This window comes from Melospiza melodia, unplaced genomic scaffold (genome assembly GCF_035770615.1).
Source record: "Melospiza melodia melodia isolate bMelMel2 unplaced genomic scaffold, bMelMel2.pri scaffold_138, whole genome shotgun sequence".
NCBI classification, from domain to species: domain Eukaryota; kingdom Metazoa; phylum Chordata; class Aves; order Passeriformes; family Passerellidae; genus Melospiza; species Melospiza melodia.
The window spans coordinates 162,865-181,548 of NW_026948509.1; the positions used below are offsets into that span (position 1 = coordinate 162,865).

General features: G+C 53.4%; 1 protein-coding gene and 1 pseudogene across 1 annotated transcript; both read left to right on the forward strand.

Moving 5' to 3' along the window:
- Window positions 1–942: 942 nt before the first annotated feature.
- LOC134433098 (eukaryotic initiation factor 4A-I-like) lies at window positions 943–7,995 on the forward strand (annotated as a pseudogene).
- A 5,831-nt stretch (window positions 7,996–13,826) lies between these two features.
- Window positions 13,827–18,314, forward strand: MPDU1 (mannose-P-dolichol utilization defect 1). The gene is given in 11 exon segments (XM_063181983.1): window positions 13,827–14,739; window positions 15,047–15,091; window positions 15,094–15,111; window positions 15,263–15,292; window positions 15,295–15,394; window positions 16,080–16,165; window positions 16,251–16,280; window positions 16,283–16,368; window positions 16,746–16,856; window positions 17,663–17,741; window positions 17,744–18,314. Coding segments are annotated over 11 exon segments (711 nt in total). The 5' UTR covers window positions 13,827–14,651; the 3' UTR covers window positions 17,782–18,314.
- Window positions 18,315–18,684: the final 370 nt, after the last annotated feature.

Below are 18,684 nucleotides of genomic sequence, written 5' to 3' on the forward strand. Positions count from 1 at the left end.
TTATAGCCCAGTCTTAATGACTCCCAAACCATTTTAAACCAGTACAACGCAGTTTTAATAGCTTCAGACCAGTATAAACCAGTATAACCCAGTCCAAACCAGTTTAAACCAGTCCAGGCTGGTCCAAATCAGTGTAAACCAGTATAAATGTATATAAATCAGTTAAATCCACTACAAACCAGTATAACTCACTCCAAACTGGTCTAAACCTCACTCCAAGTCAGTCTAAACTGGTCAGGACCAGTCCAAACCAGTATAACCCAGTATAAATGTGCATAAATCAGTTAAATGCAGTCCGGTACAACCCAGTATAGCCCAGTATAAATGCGTATAAATCGGTTCAATCCAGTACAACCCAGTACAAACCAGTATAACCCAGTGCAAACGCGTATGAATCAGTTCAATCCAGCCCAGTCCAACCCAGTATAACCCAGTATAAACGCGTATAAACCAGTTCAATGCAGCCCAGTCCGTCCCAGTCTGTCCCAGTTTGCCCGGTTTAACCCCTCGCTGCCTGGGCAGGGCGCGGCCCCGTGGCCGCGGTCCCGAATCCGGCGGGGGCAGAGCCAGAGCTCCCAGTTCATCCCAGTCCGGCGCCGGTGCCCAAACTGGTTCATGCCTGGGGGACACGCCCTGACCGCGGCGGTGACGTCATCAGCATCCGGGGGGTGACGTCATCGCCGGGGCGGGGCGGGAGGCGGGGCCAGGAAAGGGAAAATAATTTGAATTTAGGGGGGATTTCTTTCGGATTTTTTTAAGGGGGGATTCGGGAAAATTTTGGGGGATTTTGGAGGTTTATTTTTTTGGGGGGGGTTTTTAGGTTGTTTTTTTTTTTTTTGAGTTTTTTTTCGGGGCGTGTTTGGCGGTTTTTAGTGTTGTTTTTGTTTTTTTTTTTTTGCAGGTGGTTTTGGGGTTTTTTTAAAGGTTTTAATGGGAGTTTTGGGGATTTTGGTTTTGGGGTTTTTTTTCGGAGGATACGGGAGAGGTTTGAAAGTTTTTTAATGGGATTTTTTGGGATGTTTTTGCTTATTTTTTAGGAGGGGTTCGGGGCATTGTTTTGGGGTTTTCTTAGAAGGTTTTGGGGGTTTTTTTGAGGGAGGTTTTGGGTTTTTAATCGGGTTTTGGTGAGGTTTTAGTGGGATTTTTTAGGGGTTTTTTGGGTTGCTGGCCTCGCTGATGATGTAATCCGTGACGTCACAGATCCAGAAGGTGGTGATGGCGCTCGGGGACTACATGGGCGCCTCGTGCCACGCCTGCATCGGCGGCACCAACGTGCGGGCCGAGGTGCAGAAGCTGCAGCTGGAGGCGCCGCACGTGGTGGTGGGCACGCCGGGACGCGTCTTCGACATGCTCAACCGCCGCTACCTCTGTAAGGGAGCCCGAAAACCCCGAAATTCGTCCCAAAAACGGAACCCCCGACCCCGAAAACCCCAGAAATGGCACCGGGGGGGTGAAAATCGGGCAAAAATTGGGGAAAATCTGATTAAAAATGGGATTAAAATGGCCCAAAAGGGGTGTTGGACATGCTCAACTGCCGGTACCTCTCTAAGGGAGCCCGAAAACCCCGAAATTCACTCCAAAAACAGAACCCCCGACCCCGAAAACCCCAAAATTCACCCCAAAAACGGAACCCCCGACCCTGAAAACCCCAAAAACGGCACCTGGGGGGGGAAATCGGGCAAGAAATGGGGAAAAAATGGTCAAAAAAGGGAAAAAATTCAATTCACAATGGGGTCTGGGGGCTGTCAGGTTTTTTGGGCTTTCCCATTTTTTGGGGTGGGGAATTTGGAATTTTGGGGTCTTGGTGAATTTTGGGATTTTGTGTCCCCCCCCCCCGCCGTGATGAGCTGCCCCAGGATGGGTCCCAGAGTTGGGATTTTTCAATCAAAATCAATTTTTGGTCGTTTTTCGCCACTTTTTTGCCGTTTTTTTCGGGGTTTTTTGGGCTTTCCCGTTTCTGGGGGTGGGGAATTTTGGGGTTTTGGTGAATTTGGTGATTTTGGTGCCCCCCCGTGATGAGCTGCGTGTCACCTGACCCCGCGGCTGGGCCCCGGCCCCGCGTCCTGCCCGGCCCCGGCCCCGGCCCCGGGGGCTGATCAGCGCAACGACTGAGGGGGGCGCCCAAAAACCCACCCCAAAAACCCCAAAATCCACCCCAAAATAACAAACTGCCTGAAAATCACAACCTCTTCTCAACATTTATCCCAAAAATCTGGGTTAAAACCCTAAAAAAACCCCAAAATCCACCCCAAAACCAACAACGCTTATCCCAAAAACCCCAAAATTAAACCCAAAAAAACCTGCTTGTAACCTCAAAAATGCTGAAATTACCCCAAAACTCACCAAAATTTACCCCAGAGATTCCAAGCCTTCTAAAATTCGCAAATTTTCGCAAATTTAATAAAACCCTCATAACTACAGGTTTTAGCCCTAAAACCCCCCAAAATTCCTCTCAAAATTTCCCCAAAACCTATCCCAGAAACCTTTCAAAAATCACCAAAAGTTTCCCTAAAATCCTTTTTTTTTTCCTTTCTAAAGTGCCAAAAAAAGCCCAAACTCCTCTAAAAAAACCCCCAAATCTAAAAAACCCCAAATCTTCCCCAAAATTTCTCAAAATGCTCCCAAAATTCCCCAAATCTCGGGGTTTTAGCCCCAAATTTTTCCCAAAATCCCCCCCAGAACCCTCATAAAAAATCCAGAAATGCCCACAGAGTTCCCATTTTTGGCTCTCCGAAATCCCCAGAACCTCCCCCGAAAAGCCCTGATGTTTAAAAATCCCGAATTTTCCCGAAATCTCCTTTTTTAGCCCCGAAGTTCATCAAGATGTTCGTTCTGGACGAGGCTGACGAGATGCTGAGCCGCGGCTTCAAGGACCAGATCTACGACATCTTCCAGAAGCTGAGCGGGAACACGCAGGTGGGGGCACCCCAAATCGCCCAGAGCCACCCCAAAACCGACCGCATCTGGGGCAAAAAATCCGGCCAAAATCGGCCCAAAAAGCCCCAAGATTGGAGGAATTCACCCCAGAACCAATCCCTGACATTTGTAACCATTTGGGGAAAAAAACCCGACCAAAATCAGCCCCAAAATCACCAAAATTGGAGGAATTCACCCCAGAACCGATCTCCGACATTTGGAATGATCTGGGGAAAAAACCCGGCCAAAATCGGCCCAAAATTGGAGGAATTCACCCCAAAACCAAAGCGGTGCCGGCGCGGCGCCCCCTGGCGGCCGCGGTGGGTAAGGGCGGATTTGGGGGTTTATTTGGAATTTTTTGGGGAAAATTCAGGGGGTTTTGGGGTTTGGGGAGGAGGTAAAAAATCCTAAAAACTTCGGAAAAAAATTGGGTTTTTTTGGGGAGGGGGATTTTGGGGTAATTATAGGATTGTTTTTGGAAAGGATTTTGTGGATTTTTCCCAAGGTTTTTGGGATTTTGGGAGGGATTGGGCATGGTTGGGAAATCCTAAAAAAAAAACTTGGTTGAATTTGGGGGTTTTAAGGGAAGTTTTTGGGGGTTTTTATGGGGGAATTTGAGGGGGGTTTTTGAGAACTTTTTAGGGAATTTTTGGGGGAATTTTAGGGAATTTATTTGGGAACATTTTGGGGAATTTTGGGGTCCATTGAATTTTCCTAATGAGTTTTATTGGGGGGCTTTTAGGACTTTTGGGGTTTTATAGGTCCTGGATAAATTTTTGTGTTCTACTTTTGATTTTTTGGGGAATTTTGGGATTTTCAGGGGGCTTGGGAGGGATTTTTGGGTCTTGGGTCCATTTTTGAGAACCTTTCTCTATTTTCTAGGCTCTGACCCCATTTTTAGGAGGATTTGGGGTCCATTTCCCGATTTTCAGGGTCCTGACTCTGATTTTGGGGTCCCTGCCCCATTTTTGGGCTCTCTTTTCCTTTTTTGGGTCCCTTTTTCCATTTCTGATTGTCCTAATTCCATTTTTGGGGCTGTTTTCCCCATTTTTTGGGCTCTTTTCTGCTTTTTTTTTTTTATTTTTCCCATTTTTTTGGGTTTCTAACCCTATTTTGGCCCCCCCAGGTGGTTCTGCTATTGCCCACGACGCCCCTGGACGTGCTGGAGGTCACCAAGAGCTTTTGAGGGTCCCATACCCATTTTTGGGGCTATTTTCCCCATTTTTGGGGCTATTTTCCCCATTTTTGGCCTATTTTCCCCATTTTTTGGCCTATTTCTCCCATTTTTTTTTTGTATTTTCCCATTTTTTGGGTTTCTCACCCCGTTTTTGGCCCCCAGGTGGTGCTGCTGTCGGCCACGATGCCCCTGGACGTGTTGGAGGTCACCAAGAGCTTTTGAGGGTCCCATAGCCATTTTTTGGGTTATTTTCCCCATTTTTGGCCTATTTTCCCCATTTTTTGGCCTATTTCTCCCATTTTTTTTTACTTTTCCCATTTTTCGGGTTTCTCACCCCGTTTTTGGCCCCCCAGGTGGTTTTGCTGTCGGCCACGATGCCCCTGGACGTGCTGGAGGTCACCAGGAAATAATGAAAATTTGGGCTATTTTCCCCATTTTTTGGGCTACTTTCCCCATTTTTTGGCCTATTTCTCCCTTTTTTTTTTTGTATTTTCCCATTTTTTGGGTTTCTCACCCCGTTTTTGGCCCCCAGGTGGTGCTGCTGTCGGCCACGATGCCCCTGGACGTGCTGGAGGTCACCAAGAAGTTCATGCGGGACCCGATCCGGATCCTGGTGAAGAAGGAGGAGCTGACGCTGGAGGGGATCCGCCAGTTCTACATCAACGTCGAGAGGGAGGTGGGAACTGGGGCCAATTCCGGCGATTTTGGGGCTTGCTGGGATTTTGGGGAACTTTCTGGGAATTTTGGGGATTTTGGGGGAATTTTTTTTGGGTATTTTTGGGGTTTTAAGGGATTTTTTTTTTGGGGGGGGGAGATTTTTTGGGATTTTGGGGGTTAAAAGTGGATTTTGATCAGGTTTTTGGGGGCTTTTTGGGATGTTCTGGGGTAGTTTTGGGTGATTTTGGGTAATTTTCAGTGCGTGGTTTGCGGATTTGTCGTTGGGCCCATTTTTGGGTCCATTTTGGGGTGATTTTGGATGATTTCTGTGCACGGTTTCAGGATTTGTGGTTGGGCCCATTTTTGGGTGATTTTGGGTCCATTTCTGTGTACTGTTTTGGGGTTTGTGGTTGGGCCAATTTTGGGCCCATTTTTTGGTTATTTTGGGCCCATTTGGGGTGATTTTTGGGTCCATTTTTGGGTCCTTTTAAAATTATTTTGGGTCAATTTCTGTGCACGGTTTCAGGACTTGTGGTTGGGCTCATTTTGGGGTAATTTGGGGTGATTTTGGGTCTGTTTTGGGGCTACTTTGGGTCCGTTTCTGTGCACAGTTCTGGGATCTGTGGTTGGGCCCATTTTTGGGTGGTTCTGGGTCCGTTTTGGGTGATTTGGGGTCCATTTTTGGGTCCATTTTGGGTGGTTTTGGGTCCATTTTGGGAGGTTTTGGGTCCGTTTTGGGTGGTTCTGGGTCCGTTTTGGGTGGTTCTGGGTCCGTTTTGGGTGGTTCTGGGTCCGTTTTGGGTGGTTCTGGGTCCGTTTTGGGTGGTTTTGGGTCCGTTTTGGGTGGTTTTGGGTCCATTTTTGGGTCCATTTTGGGTCCGTTTTGGGTGGTTTTTGGTCCATTTTTGGGTGGTTTTGGGTCCATTTTGGGTCCGTTTTGGGTCCGTTTTGGGTCCGTTTTGGGTGGTTTTGGGTCCGTTTTGGGTGGTTTTGGGTCCATTTTTGGGTCCATTTTGGGTCCGTTTTGGGTGGTTTTTGGTCCATTTTTGGGTGGTTTTGGGTCCATTTTGGGTCCGTTTTGGGTGATTTGGGGTCCATTTTTGGGTCCATTTTTGGGTCCATTTTGGGTGGTTTTGGGTCCGTTTCCGTGCACGGTTCTGGGATCTGTGGTTGGGCCCATTTTTGGGTGGTTTTGGGTCCGTTTTGGGTGATTTGGGGTCCATTTTGGGTCCGTTTGGTGTGGTTTTGGGTCCGTTTCCGTGCACGGTTCTGGGATTTGTGGTGCGGCCCCTCCCCCGTGGCCCCCCCGCAGTGCCCCCGTGCCAGAGCAGCCCCTCCCCCCCCGGACCATGGGCCGCCCCTCCCCCACCGTGGGGACGGCCCCTGAGCGGGGGGGACAGACCTCGGCGGTTTGGGGGGAATTCGGGCGGTTTTGGGTCAGTTTGGGAGCTTTGGTTCAGTTTTGGGTTATTTCAGCTCCATTTTGGGGAGTTCTGGGTCATTTTTGTGTCACTCAGTGGTCACTCAGGGTCACTCAGGGTCACTCAGTCACTCAGGGGTCACTCAGAGGTCACTCAGTGGTCAGTTGGTCACTCAGTGGTCAGTTGGTCACTCAGGGGTCACTCAGAGGTCACTCAGTGGTCACTCCCCGCCCAGGAGTGGAAGCTGGACACACTGTGTGACCTGAGGGTCAGTTATTGACCATTGGTCACTCAGTGGTCACTCAGGGTCACTCAGGGTCATTCCCCGCGCAGGAGTGGAAGCTGGACACGCTGTGTGACCTGAGGGTCAGTTATTGGCCATTGGTCACTCAGTGGTCACCCAGGGTCACTCAGTGGTCACTCAGGGTCACCCAGGGTCACTCAGTGGTCACTCATTGGTGTTGCCAGGAGTGGAAGCTGGACACGCTGTGTGACCTGTACGAGACGCTGACCATCACCCAGGCCGTCATCTTCATCAACACCCGGCGCAAGGTGGACTGGCTGACGGAGAAGATGCACGCCAGGGACTTCACCGTGTCCGCCATGGTCAGTGATGGTCACCTGGGGTCACTCGTGGTCAGTTATGGGGGGTCAGTGATGGTCAGTGGTCACTGGCTGACCGAGAAAATGCACGCCAGGGACTTCACCGTGTCCGCAATGGTCAGTGGGGTCACTCATGGTCAGTGGGGTCACTCATGGTCAGTGGGGTCACTCATGGTCAGCTGGGGTCACTCATGGTAACTCATGGTCACTCAGCGGTCGCTCATGGTCAGTTATGGGGTCAGTGATGGGGTCACTCAGTGGTCACTCATGGGGTCAGTGATGGTCACTCAGGGTCACTCTGGGCTCAATGACGCTCAGTGGTCGCTGCCAAATTTTTAAAGTTCTAAAGGTCAAAGTTTAAAATTTTAAAGGGAAATCAGAATTTTAAGGGAGGGGGAGTGGCTTAAGGGTTGTGGGCGTGGCTTAGGATGTGGGCGTGGCCTGCGGTGACCCCGCCCCGTTTCCCAGCACGGGGACATGGACCAGAAGGAGCGTGACGTCATCATGCGGGAGTTCCGGTCGGGCTCCAGCCGCGTGCTGATAACGACGGACCTGCTGGTCAGTGCCGCCCCTCCCCCGCCCCCCGGCCCCGCCCCCGGCCCCGCCCCCAGCCCGGTTTTAACCCTTTCCCCCCCGTTCCAGGCCCGCGGCATCGACGTGCAGCAGGGTGTCGCTGGTCATCAACTACGACCTGCCCACCAACCGCGAGAACTACATCCACAGGTGGGGGCGGGGCTTAACGGGGTGGGGCAGGGCCTGGGGGAGGGGCAAAAAAACCCCGAAGCTTTGAGGGTATCGAATTCTTTCGGTCAAATTCCACCCCTAAAATCCCAAGTTTTTACCGACACTTTCCCCCAAAACCTTCATTTTGAACTAGATTTTTTGAAGACTTTTCCGTGAATGTTTTTGCCCAGAATTGAGATTTTTGCCCCGTTCCAGGATCGGCCGCGGGGGCCGCTTCGGCCGCAAGGGCGTGGCCATCAACATGGTGACCGAGGAGGACAAACGGACGCTGAGGGACATCGAGACCTTCTACAACACGGCCATCGAGGAGATGCCGCTCAACGTGGCCGACCTCATCTGAACGCGGGCCCCGCCCACACACAGAGCTCCTCCCCCTTTCCTCCCTTTTTTTTCCACTTTTCCCTCTTTTTTCTCTCATTTTTTCTAAAGCTTTCTTCCATTTTCCTGAATAGTTTTTTTTCCATTTTTTTTCTGTTTTTTTTTGCATTTTTTTTCTTTTTTCCTTCATTTTTTTCCTGTTTTTTTTTTTTTTCATTTTTTTCTATTTTTTTCTACTTTTTTTGTCTAATTTTTTCCCACTTTTTTTTTTCAGATTTTTTTTTAGAATTATTTCCGTTATTTTCTGGAATTTTTTTTTACATTTTTGGCTGATGTTTTTTCCCAGATTTTTTCTGACCTTTTTCAGAGTTTCTCTGAGTATTTTCCCTGATTTTTTCCCATTTTTCCCCACTTTTTAAAGGTCATTTTTATGGATTTTTAAAAAATGGTGCTCTCCTCCTTCCCCTCCCTCACTCACCTTTATTCTCTCAGTTTTCTGGATTTTAAAAAGAATTTTTCCACTTTTTTAGGGTCATTTTTACCAATTTTTGGGCTGCTTTTAACCCTACCCTTTACCCCACATTTTCCCCCAAAATTTCCCTTTGTCACCCCAATTTTTTGGGACTTTTAGGGCTGATTTTCCTATTTCCCTTCCCCTCCTTTTTTTCCCATTTTCCCAACTTTTAATCCCATATCTTTTTCATGAATTTCCCCAAATTTTGGGGTTTTTAAATCTCTTTTTTTCCCATTTTTAGGTCAATTTTAGGGTTTTTTCCCAAAAATCGTCACTTTTTAAGGGGTCCAAACCCACCTCTGCCCCACCTCATTTTTTTCCTATTTTTTTAGGTCAAAGAGTCACTTTTTCAGGATTTGGGGGAAAATCCCAAACCCTTTTTTTTTTTTCTCCTTTTTTTCCCATATTTGGGTTTTTTTGGGATTTTTTTAAATTTTTTTTTTAGAATTTTTTAATTTGTTATTTTTATGTTTAATTTTTTGGCTTTTTTTTTTTTGATAAACGTCACTTTTTGGGGGTTTCCCACCCTGCCCTTCACCCCTCCCCCACCCCCCTTTTGTAACGTTTATTTATTCAAGTAAAAGCGATTTTGGGACAAAAGTTTATTTAAATTTATTTAAAATTCCAGCGGGGGAAGTGAGAAGGGGAAGGGAAAATTTTGCTTTTGGAGCCCCAGTTTGGGTCCAAAATTGGGTAAAAAATTCCCCCCAAAATCCACCTGAGTCCCCCAAAACTCGGGCTGACCCTCCCCACATTTGACTCCTTGATCCCCTGGGACCCCAAATTTGGGTATTGGACCCTCTGAGTGCTCCCAAATTCCACCCGAGAGCCCCAAAAATCAACTCCAGACCCTTGAGAGTCCTTGGATTTATTGACTGGATTCTCTGAGACCCCCAAATTTGGCTCTTGGACTCTCTTAAACCCCCAAAAATCCACATCAGGACCCCCAAAATCCCATCTGAGACCCCAAGCTCCCCCCAAATTGAGCTCCCGGGAGCCCAAAGTTTGCTCCTGGACCATCTGAGACCCAAAAAATTCGACTTGTGACCCCCAAAATCCCTCTGAGACCCCCAAATTCGGCTCCCTGAGTCCCTGGGATCCCCAAATTCAGACCTCAAGCCCTGAAAATCCACGTCGGCACCCACAAATCTGGGTCTAAACCCCCCAAATTCGGGTGTAAACCCCCAAAACTCGGGCTCCTCACCCCTCGAGCGCCGCCGCCACGGCCGCCCGGACCCTCCTGCCCTCCTCGGTGTCGCCGGAGGGGCTCGGGGGGCCGGAACGGGGGCAGAAATCGGGGCAGGAATCGCCGGAGTCGGGGCAGGACTCGCGGGAGTCGGGGCAGATCTCGGAGCAGTCGGGGGGCAGGGGGTCCCCGCGCAGCTGGCACAGGTTGTGCAGCAGCACGCAGCTCAGCACCAGCGAGCGCACGAACCGCGGCTCGGCGTCGTTGCGGTGCCCGAGGCAGCGCCAGCGGCCCCGCAGCCTCCGCAGGGCGGCGCGGGCACAGCGCCACGCCTGGGCGGCGCCAGCGTTAAAGCGCTCCGCCCCCGGGGATAGCCCCGCCCCATGGGACCCTCCCTCAGCCTGGGCGGCGCCAGCGTTAAAGCGCTCCGCCCCCGGGGATAGCCCCGCCCCTACGGCTAGCTCCGCCCCATGGGACCCTCCCTCGGCCTGGGCGGCGCCCGCGTTAAAGCGCTCCGCCCCCGGGGATAGCCCCGCCCCATGGGACCCTCCCTCAGCCTGGGCGGCGCCAGCGTTAAAGCGCTCCGCCCCCGGGGATAGCCCCGCCCCTACGGCTAGCTCCGCCCCATGGGACCCTCCCTCGGCCTGGGCGGCGCCCGCGTTAAAGCGCTCCGCCCCCGGGGATAGCCCCGCCCCCCGGGCTGGCCCCGCCCCATGGGACCCTCCCGCAGCCTGGGCGGCGCCCGCGTTGAAGCGCTCCGCCCCCGGGGATAGCCCCGCCCCTACGGCTAGCTCCGCCCCATGAGACCCTCCCTCAGCCTGGGCGGCGCCCGCGTTGAAGCGCTCCGCCCCCCGGGCTGGCCCCGCCCCCCGGGACCCTCCCTCGGCCTGGGCGGCGCCCGCGTTAAAGCGCTCCGCCCCCGGGGATAGCTCCGCCCCCCGGGCTGGCCCCGCCCCATGGGACCCTCCCTCAGCCTGGGCGGCGCCCGCGTTAAAGCGCTCCGCCCCCGGGGATAGCCCCGCCCCCCGGGCTGGCCCCGCCCCCTGGGACCCTCCCTCGGCCTGGGCGGTGCCCGCGTTAAAGCGCTCCGCCCCCGGGGATAGCCCCGCCCCTACGGCTAGCTCCGCCCCATGGGACCCTCCCTCAGCCTGGGCGGCGCCCGCGTTGAAGCGCTCCGCCCCCGGGGATAGCCCCGCCCCCCGGGCTGGCCCCGCCCCATGGGACCCTCCCTCGGCCTGGGCGGCGCCCGCGTTAAAGCGCTCCGCCCCCGGGGATAGCCCCGCCCCCCGGTCAGACAGCCCCGCCCCTACGGCTCGCTCCGCCCCCAGGCTCAGCCCCTCCCCCTGGCGGAAGGGGCGGAGCAGCCAGGGCAGCAGCGGATCCCGCGGCGAGCCCAGGAAATACGGGGGGATGCAGCTCAGGGCCGGGGAAACGCCGCGGATTTCGGGGGGAACCCCTGGATTTCCGTCAACGCTTCCCGAACTTTCATCGATATTCCCAGAATTCCCACCGATATCCACCGAATTCCCATCGGTATTTCCGGAGTTCCCTGAATTTCCATGGATATTCCCACAATTTCCATCAATATTTCCCGAATTTATAGCGAAATTATCCGAATTTCTATCAACATTCCCCAAATTATCGTCAATATTTCCAGGATTCCCCAATTTTCCATCAGTATTTCCCAATTTTTCAGCAAAATTCCCATAATTTCCACCGGGATTCCTGTGGAAACCCGTGGGTTTGCCCCCCAGATTCCCGAATTTCCACCCGGCTTTTCCGCTTTTCCTACGGGAACCCCTGAAATTCCCATTTTTTCCGTTGGAATCCTCATTTTTCCCCCCTAAACTGTCTCCCCCGGAACCGCCGCAATTCCCGCATCTCTCCCTTAAATTCCCACTTTTCCCCTCAGAATTCCCATTTCCCCCATCAAAATTCCCCTCAGAACTCCGATTTTCTCCCCCTAAACTCCCGTTTCTGCCCTCAAAATCCCCGTTATTGTCATTTTCTCCCCCGGTTTTCTGCCCGTTCCCGCGGTTCCCGGCGCCGCGCCGCCGCTCCATGCTCCGGTAGAGCGCCGAGCGCCGCAGCCCCGCCCCGGCGCGCGGGAACTCCACGTTCCAGAGGCAGCCGCGCGCGTCCACCGTGGCCTGCAGCGTCAGCCCCGCCCCCCCGCGCCGCCTGTCGCGACAGCAGCCGCGACAGCAGCGGCGGGAGCGGCCGGCATCGCCACGGGAACCGCCCCTATCGCGGCTATCGCCGCCCCTATCGCGGCTATCGCAGCGGCAGGAGCCGCCCCTATCGCCGCCCCTATCGCGACAGGAGCCGGCGGGAGCGCGGACCGGGACCCGCAGCCGCGCCAGCACCCCGGCCAGGCCGGGCAGGGGGAAAAATGGAAAATTTGGGGGAAATTCCGGGGGATTTGGGATATTTGGGTGATTCGGGGATTGGGAAAAATTCGGGGTTTCGGGGAAATTTTCCCGGAAATTTGTTTGGAGATTTCGGAACTCGGAAAAAAATTTTGGGAGTTTTCGGGGAGATCTTGTGGGGGATTTTGGAAATCCGTGAACCCAGAGGAATTTGGGAATTGGGAGAGGGAGGGATCCGAGGGGATTTGGGGATTTTCTGATGAAATTTGAGAACTTCCGGAGCTTCCCAATGAAATGTGGGAATCTCCAGAGTTTTCCCCCAAAGTTTCTGCATTTCCCAACGTATTTTGGGAATTCCCAGATGCTCCCGCAGAAACCTGGGAGTTTTCCCAAAAATCGTCCGAATTCCTGCACTTTTTGGCCGGAATTCCCAAATTTTCTACAGGAATTTGAGGAGTTTCTGGTGAATTTGGGGGATTTTCAGAATTTTCATCATTTCCAGGCTGGAATTTTCCCATTTTTTGGGATTTTCGGGCGTTTCCTGCTGGGATTTTTCTCCTCCTGCTGCTCCTCCCGGGAATTCCCGACGGATTGGGGGATTTTGGGTCAGAATCTGTCAGATTTTGGGGTTTTGGTTCCAAAAGTTCTGATTTAGGGTTGGAGTCCGTCAATATTGGGAATTCCAGGCTGGAATCTGCTGGATTTGGGGATTCTGTCCTGGAATCTGCTGGAATTTGAATTTTCAACCCCAAAAATTCAGATTTTTGTTCAGAATCCGTTGAGATTTGGGATTTGGGGACAGAAGCTGTCGATAGTTGGAACTTCAGGGTGGAATCCACTGGATTTTGAAATTTCAACCCCAAAAGTTCTGATTTTGGGTCAGAATCTGTTGATACTTGGAATTCCGGGCCGGAATCCGCTGAGATTTGTGAATTTGTCCTGGAATCCGCTGGGCTTTGACATTTCGGCCCCAAAAGTTCCGATTTTTGGTCACAATCCGTCGATATTTGTGAATTAGCCCTGGAGTCTCCTGGATTTTGAAATTTTGACCCCAAAAGCTTCGATTTTGGGTCAGAATCTGTCGGGATTTGTGGGTTTGTCCTGGGATCCATTGGGATTTGGAATTTCGACCCCAAACCCTTCAATTCTGGGTCAGAACCCTTCAATGTTTGTGATTTCATCCCGGACCCCTCCGGATTTCGGGATTTCCCCCCGAGCCCTTCCCCGCACGCCCACCGGCCCCAATCTCCCCCCAGGCTCCTGCGGGGGTCCCTGGGCAGGTGCAGCTTCATCCCCGGCGCCCCCTCGCCCTCCTCGCCCTCCTCATCCTCACCCTCCTCCTCCTCCTGGGGCGGGCCCAGCGCGGCCACCAGGGCCCCGCAGACGTCGCGCAGGATTTTGCAGACGGAGCTCCGGGACACGCCGAACGCGGCCTCCAGCGCGCGGTACTCGGTGGCGGCGCCGAGGCGCCACAGCGTCAGCGCCAGCCGCACCTCGGCGGGCACCGCGCGCCTCATGGCCGTGTCGCGACGGCCGATGGCCGCGCCCAGTCGCGATATCAGCGCGTCGAAGGTGTCGGGCGGCAGGCGGAAGCGCTCGCTCCACTCGCGGCCGCACAGCGACTTGTCGCGGACCGTGGCCCAGAAGGCGGAGCTGCGGGCGCGGCTCCAGAGGCGGCCGCGGCGGCGCCGCCACGGCGGGGCCTGAGGGGAGAAAGGGCGGGGGGGGAGGAGGGCGAGGCGCAGCGCGGAGAGGCGGCGGCGGCGGAGGAGGCGGAGGCGGTGCAGGACGAGGAGGCGGCGGCGGCGGCGGCGGCGGCGGCGGAGGAGAAGCAGGAGCAGGAGGGAGACGGAAGCGGCGGCGGCCGCCGTGGGCGGCGCCATCTTGGGCGGTTGTGAGGGGAAGAAAAGAGCCGGAGCGCGCGTGCGCAGGGGTGGCTGTGTTTCCCGCATTGCGCATGCGCAACAAGAAGGAGCAGACGTACAGCATGGCGGCGTCTATGCCGTGTTCTGCGCTTGCGCAGTACTACGAGAAACGTAAGGAAGCGGTGCCGCGGAAAGCGGGGTCGACATGTGTGCCGCGCATGCGCAGAGGGAAAAGGGGAAAAAAGTGGATTTTGGGTGTTCCGGACTAAAAAATTTTGGGGGTTTGACCCGAATAATCTCGTTCGGGAAGAGTTTAACCCCTCAGAATCCATCCGACACCCCAAAAATTCCGGCTGAACTCGCCCAAAGGGCGTCTTAAGGCGCTAAAATCGGGTCCCGGAACCCTTTAAAATCTCTCTATTTCTTTCAAAGTCGGGGACTGGACCCGTCTGGAATCCACCAAATCTGAAACATTCAAGACCCCACAAACGGTGGATCATTCCTAAATCTGAGGCTTTAAAGAATAACTTGTGGGGGACTTTGGGGGTCTCAGAGCGCTTCGGACCCAAATTTAGGTGAATTTGGGGGATTTCTGTGAGATTCGGGATATTTAAATCTTTAATCGCATTAATAAAGAATTGGCCAATCACAGCTCGTCGCGCCTGTGGGGGCGGAGCTTTACGCCCACTCAGCCAATCGCTTGCGCAATAAGCCGCTGACAAATCGCAGTTTAGCACAGCTGTTGATTGGCAGGGCACTTTTAGTTCCTAACTAATCCGATTACAGGACTGGTTTAGAGGGGCGTGATTTTATTGCCCTTCAGCCAATCACGACATCCGAGGGGCGTTTCTCGCCGATTTCCCCTCAGCGCGGGAGCCGCCATGGAGCCGCTCCGGCCTTGGCTCGTCCCGTTCCTGCTGCCCGAGCACTGCTTCGACCGATTCTTCCTCCACTTCGAGCTCCTCGACGGTGCCGGAGGGGCCGCGGGGAGAGGTTTTGGGGCTTTTCGGGCGGTTTCGAGCGGGATTTTGATGCTCCTTTAAGGGCTGTGGGGGCGGCCGCCATTTTGGTTACGGGCGGGTTTTGTGAGGGGCGCCGCCATCTTGGTTTTGGGCGCGGGGAAAAGCGCCGCCATCTTTGATTTGGCTGTGAGGCGATGCCGCCGCCATCTTGGTTTTGGGTGAAGGAATCTAAATTTTGAGGAATTTTAAAGAATTTTGAGGAATTTTTGGGAATTTTGGGGTCACTTCACCTCACCTTTGTCCTTTCTCCGCAGTTCCGTGCTTGAAAATCCTCCTGAGCAAAGTTCTGGGCTACGGGATCGTGCGGGATCCGTCCTGGGTGAGATTTCGGGGTGATCTGCAGGAATTCGGAGGGCCCAGGGGGGTCCCGCAGTGGGGGCGGTTTTGACTATTTTAAAGTGGATTTTTCACACTTTGGGCTGGCTTTTTGGGGATTTCTTTTTCAATTTAACCCCGTATTTCCCCCGCAGTGAAGGTGCCCCAGCTGCTGAAGGTTTGGGGTCCCGCAGTGGCGGGGGGCTCAGCCTCCCCTCGGTGCTGCTGGAGCTGCTGGCCCTGGGGGGCTCCGTGGGCTACGGCTGCGCCAGGGGCTTCCCCTTCAGGTCAGGCGGGGAAATTTGGGGATTTTGGGGATTTTTTGGGGATTTTGGGGATTTTTTTTGGATTTTTGGGGAGTTTGGGAGGGATTTGGGGCGGATTTAAGGGGGTTTGGAGAGATTTTGGGGGGCTTCTGGGACATTTGGGGTTGGTTAAATGGGGGTTTGGGGTGGATTTTTGGGATTTGGGGTGATTAAGCAGAATCTGGAGGGGATTTGGGGAAGCTTTGGGGGATTTAAGGAAGTTCTGGGTATCTGGGAGGGATTGTGGGGGTTTGGGGAAGTTTGGGGGGGTTTAAAGTGGGTTTGGTGTGGATTTTGGGCGTTTCAGGGGCTTTGGGGAGGATTTGGGGTGGTTTAGGGGGATTTGGGGTTCTGGGAGGGATTTTGGGGGGTTCAGGCAGATTTTGGGGGATTCCAGGTGTATTTGGGGGGGTCTGGGAAGGCCTGGAATGGGATTTGAGGGAGTTTTGGGGGTACTGGAGGGATTTTGGGGTTGTTTGGAGTAGACTGGGGAATTTTGGCGGATTTGGGGAAGTTTTGGGGTGTTTTGGGTCCATTTTGGGCCATTTACCCGTTATTTCTCATGGGATTTTCCCCATTTTTCCCCTCCTGGGGGGGGTTTTGGGACCCCCCACCCCAATTTTTGAGGGGCCCCCGACCCCTCCCTGACCCCCCAAAATCCCAACAGCGCCTGGGGGGAGTCGCTCTTCCTCCTCCTGCAGACCCTCACCCTCCTCTTCCTCATCCTGCACTTCGGGGGCCGCACGGGCCGAGGTTGGTGCCGAGTTTTGGGTGAAATTTTGGGATTTTGGGGATTTTTTGGGGATCCTTCACCCCCTTTGTGTCCCCTCCCCCCCAGGGCTGGCGCTCGTGGCCGTTTTTGGGGCGTTTTGGGGATTTTGGTGTCACCTCTGACCCCGCTGAGCTTCGTCACCGCCCTGCAGGCCCTGAACCTGCCCATCATCATCCTCAGCAGGGTGAGGGGTCTGGGGGGGATTTGGGGGATTTTGGGGGTCCTGCAGGGATATTGGGGGGTCCTGGGGGATTTTGGGGGTCTTGGAGGGGTTTGGGAGGATTTTGAGGGTCCTGAGGGGATTTTTGGGGGGAATTTGGGGGATCCTGAAGAGTTTTTGGGAGAAACTTGGGGATTCTGGGGGGTCCTGGGGAGGATTTAGGGGAGAATTTGGGATTTTTTTTTTGCCCTAACCCCACCAATTTCCCCTGAGATTTCCGGGATTATTTTGGATCAATTTGTTGCTTTCTTCTCGTTTTTTGGAAACTTTCGACTTTTGGGGCTCCCAAATTTTTGGGAACCCCCAAAAAAGCCCCAAAATTTCCCCCCTCCCTTTCCCAGCTGATCCAGATCGTCACCAACGCCCGGCAGGGCCACACGGGGCAGCTCTCGGGGGTCTCCACGGGGCTCCTCTTTGGGGGGGCCCTGGCCCGGATCTTCACCTCCCTCACGGTGAGACCCCTCCCCAAAAAAACACCCCAAAATCCCAAAAATCCTCCCCAAAAAAATCCTGCATCCTGAACCCCCGCAAAACCCCCAAATTCTTACTCAAAATTATCCCAAATTCACCTCTAATTCACTCAGGACCCCCAAATTCGGCTCCCTCGTGATGAGACCCCCTCCCCAAAAAATCCCCAAATCCCAAAAAATCTCCCCAAAAAATCCAGCCCTTATAACCCACCCAGAACACCCCAAAAACCCCAAATTTTTATTCAGATTTGCCCTAAATTCACCCCAGATTCACTCAGGACCCCCCAAATTTGTCCCTGTCATGGTGAGACCCCTCCCCACAAAACCCCAAATCCCAAAAAAAAACCAAAAAAAATCCTGGATCCTAAACCCCCCCTAGAACCTGCAAACCCTTCCAGGACCCCCCAAATCCCCCAAAATTTCCCCCAAAATTCCTCCAAGAACCCCCCCAAAATCGAAATCTTTCAAATCCCACTTTAAATTCTCCAAAATTTCCCTCAAATTCCTCCTAAACTCCAATTAAACCCCCAAATTTCCCATAAAACCCCAAAAATTCCCCTGGGACCCCAAAATTCCCCCTAAAATCCCCAAATTCAACCCCAAAAAACTTAAAACTCTCCCCAAAATTTTAAAATTCCTTCTAAAATCCTTTTAAAACTCCCAAACTGCTCCCAAAATCCCCCAAATCCTTCTCCAGGACCCCCAAAATTTCTTCCGAAGCCCCAAAAGCCCCCGAATTTTCCCGAAATCCCCCAAATTTTCCCAAAATCCCCCAAATTTCCCTGCAGGAAACCGGGGACCTCCTCTTGGCCTCGACCTTCGCGGCCTCGGCCACCTGCAACGGGGTCCTGCTGGCCCAGGTGCTGCTCCTGGGGGCTCCCGGGACCCCCACCCCAAAAAGGAGTGACCCAGAATCCCCAGCACCCCAAAAAACCCAAAATCGCCCCAAAAATCCCCTCAAAAATTGAGGTTTTTTGGGGTTTAAAAAGGGGATTTTTGGGTTAGGGAATCCCAAAATCTCACCTGGAATCGCAGCAAGATTTGATGGGACCCCCAAAATCTTCCTGAGACCCCCCCAAAAATTCACCTGGGACCACAAAATCATTCGGGGAGCATAAAATCAACCCCAAAAACCCCCAAATCACCCCAAATTTGGGGTTTTTGGATGAAAAGAGGGTTTTGGGGTGGTTCCTTTGCTCTGGGACCCTGAAATCTCAGCTGGGATGATCCCAAATTTTTATGGGACCCCCAAAAATCTCCCCAGGGTCCCCCAAACCCTCAGGGACTCCAAAATTCCCTCCCGGGACCCCCCAAAAACCCCTCGGACCAAGGAGGGGAGGGGCGTGGGAAATGGGCGTGGCCAGAGCGTCCCTCCCTCCCTCCTCCCTCCCAAATAAATTTGGGGTCCCCCCATTCCAGGGGGGTCTCCCCTCCCCTTTTTTTGGTCGTTAATGAATTAATTACAGCCCGTAATTAACGGTAATTAGGGCGGGGGGGGGGTGCTGATGGAGTGGGAAAACCCCGCCCTCCATTCATAAACCCCGCCCTCCATTCATAAACGCTGTCTTCTACTCATACCCCCTGCCCTCCATTCATAATTCCACCCGCCATTCACAAACCGCGTTGGCCACACCCCCCATCGAGCGCTCTCGCTTCTGATTGGCTGCCGTCCCCTGACCGGTTCCCACGCATCCTTTCGACCCCAAAACCCCCCAAAATCTCCCCAAATTCCAACTCCGGGGGTTCCCCGGCCTCCGTGACGCCTCCAGCACCCCCCAAATCCCACCGTGGACCCCCCGAAATCCCCCTG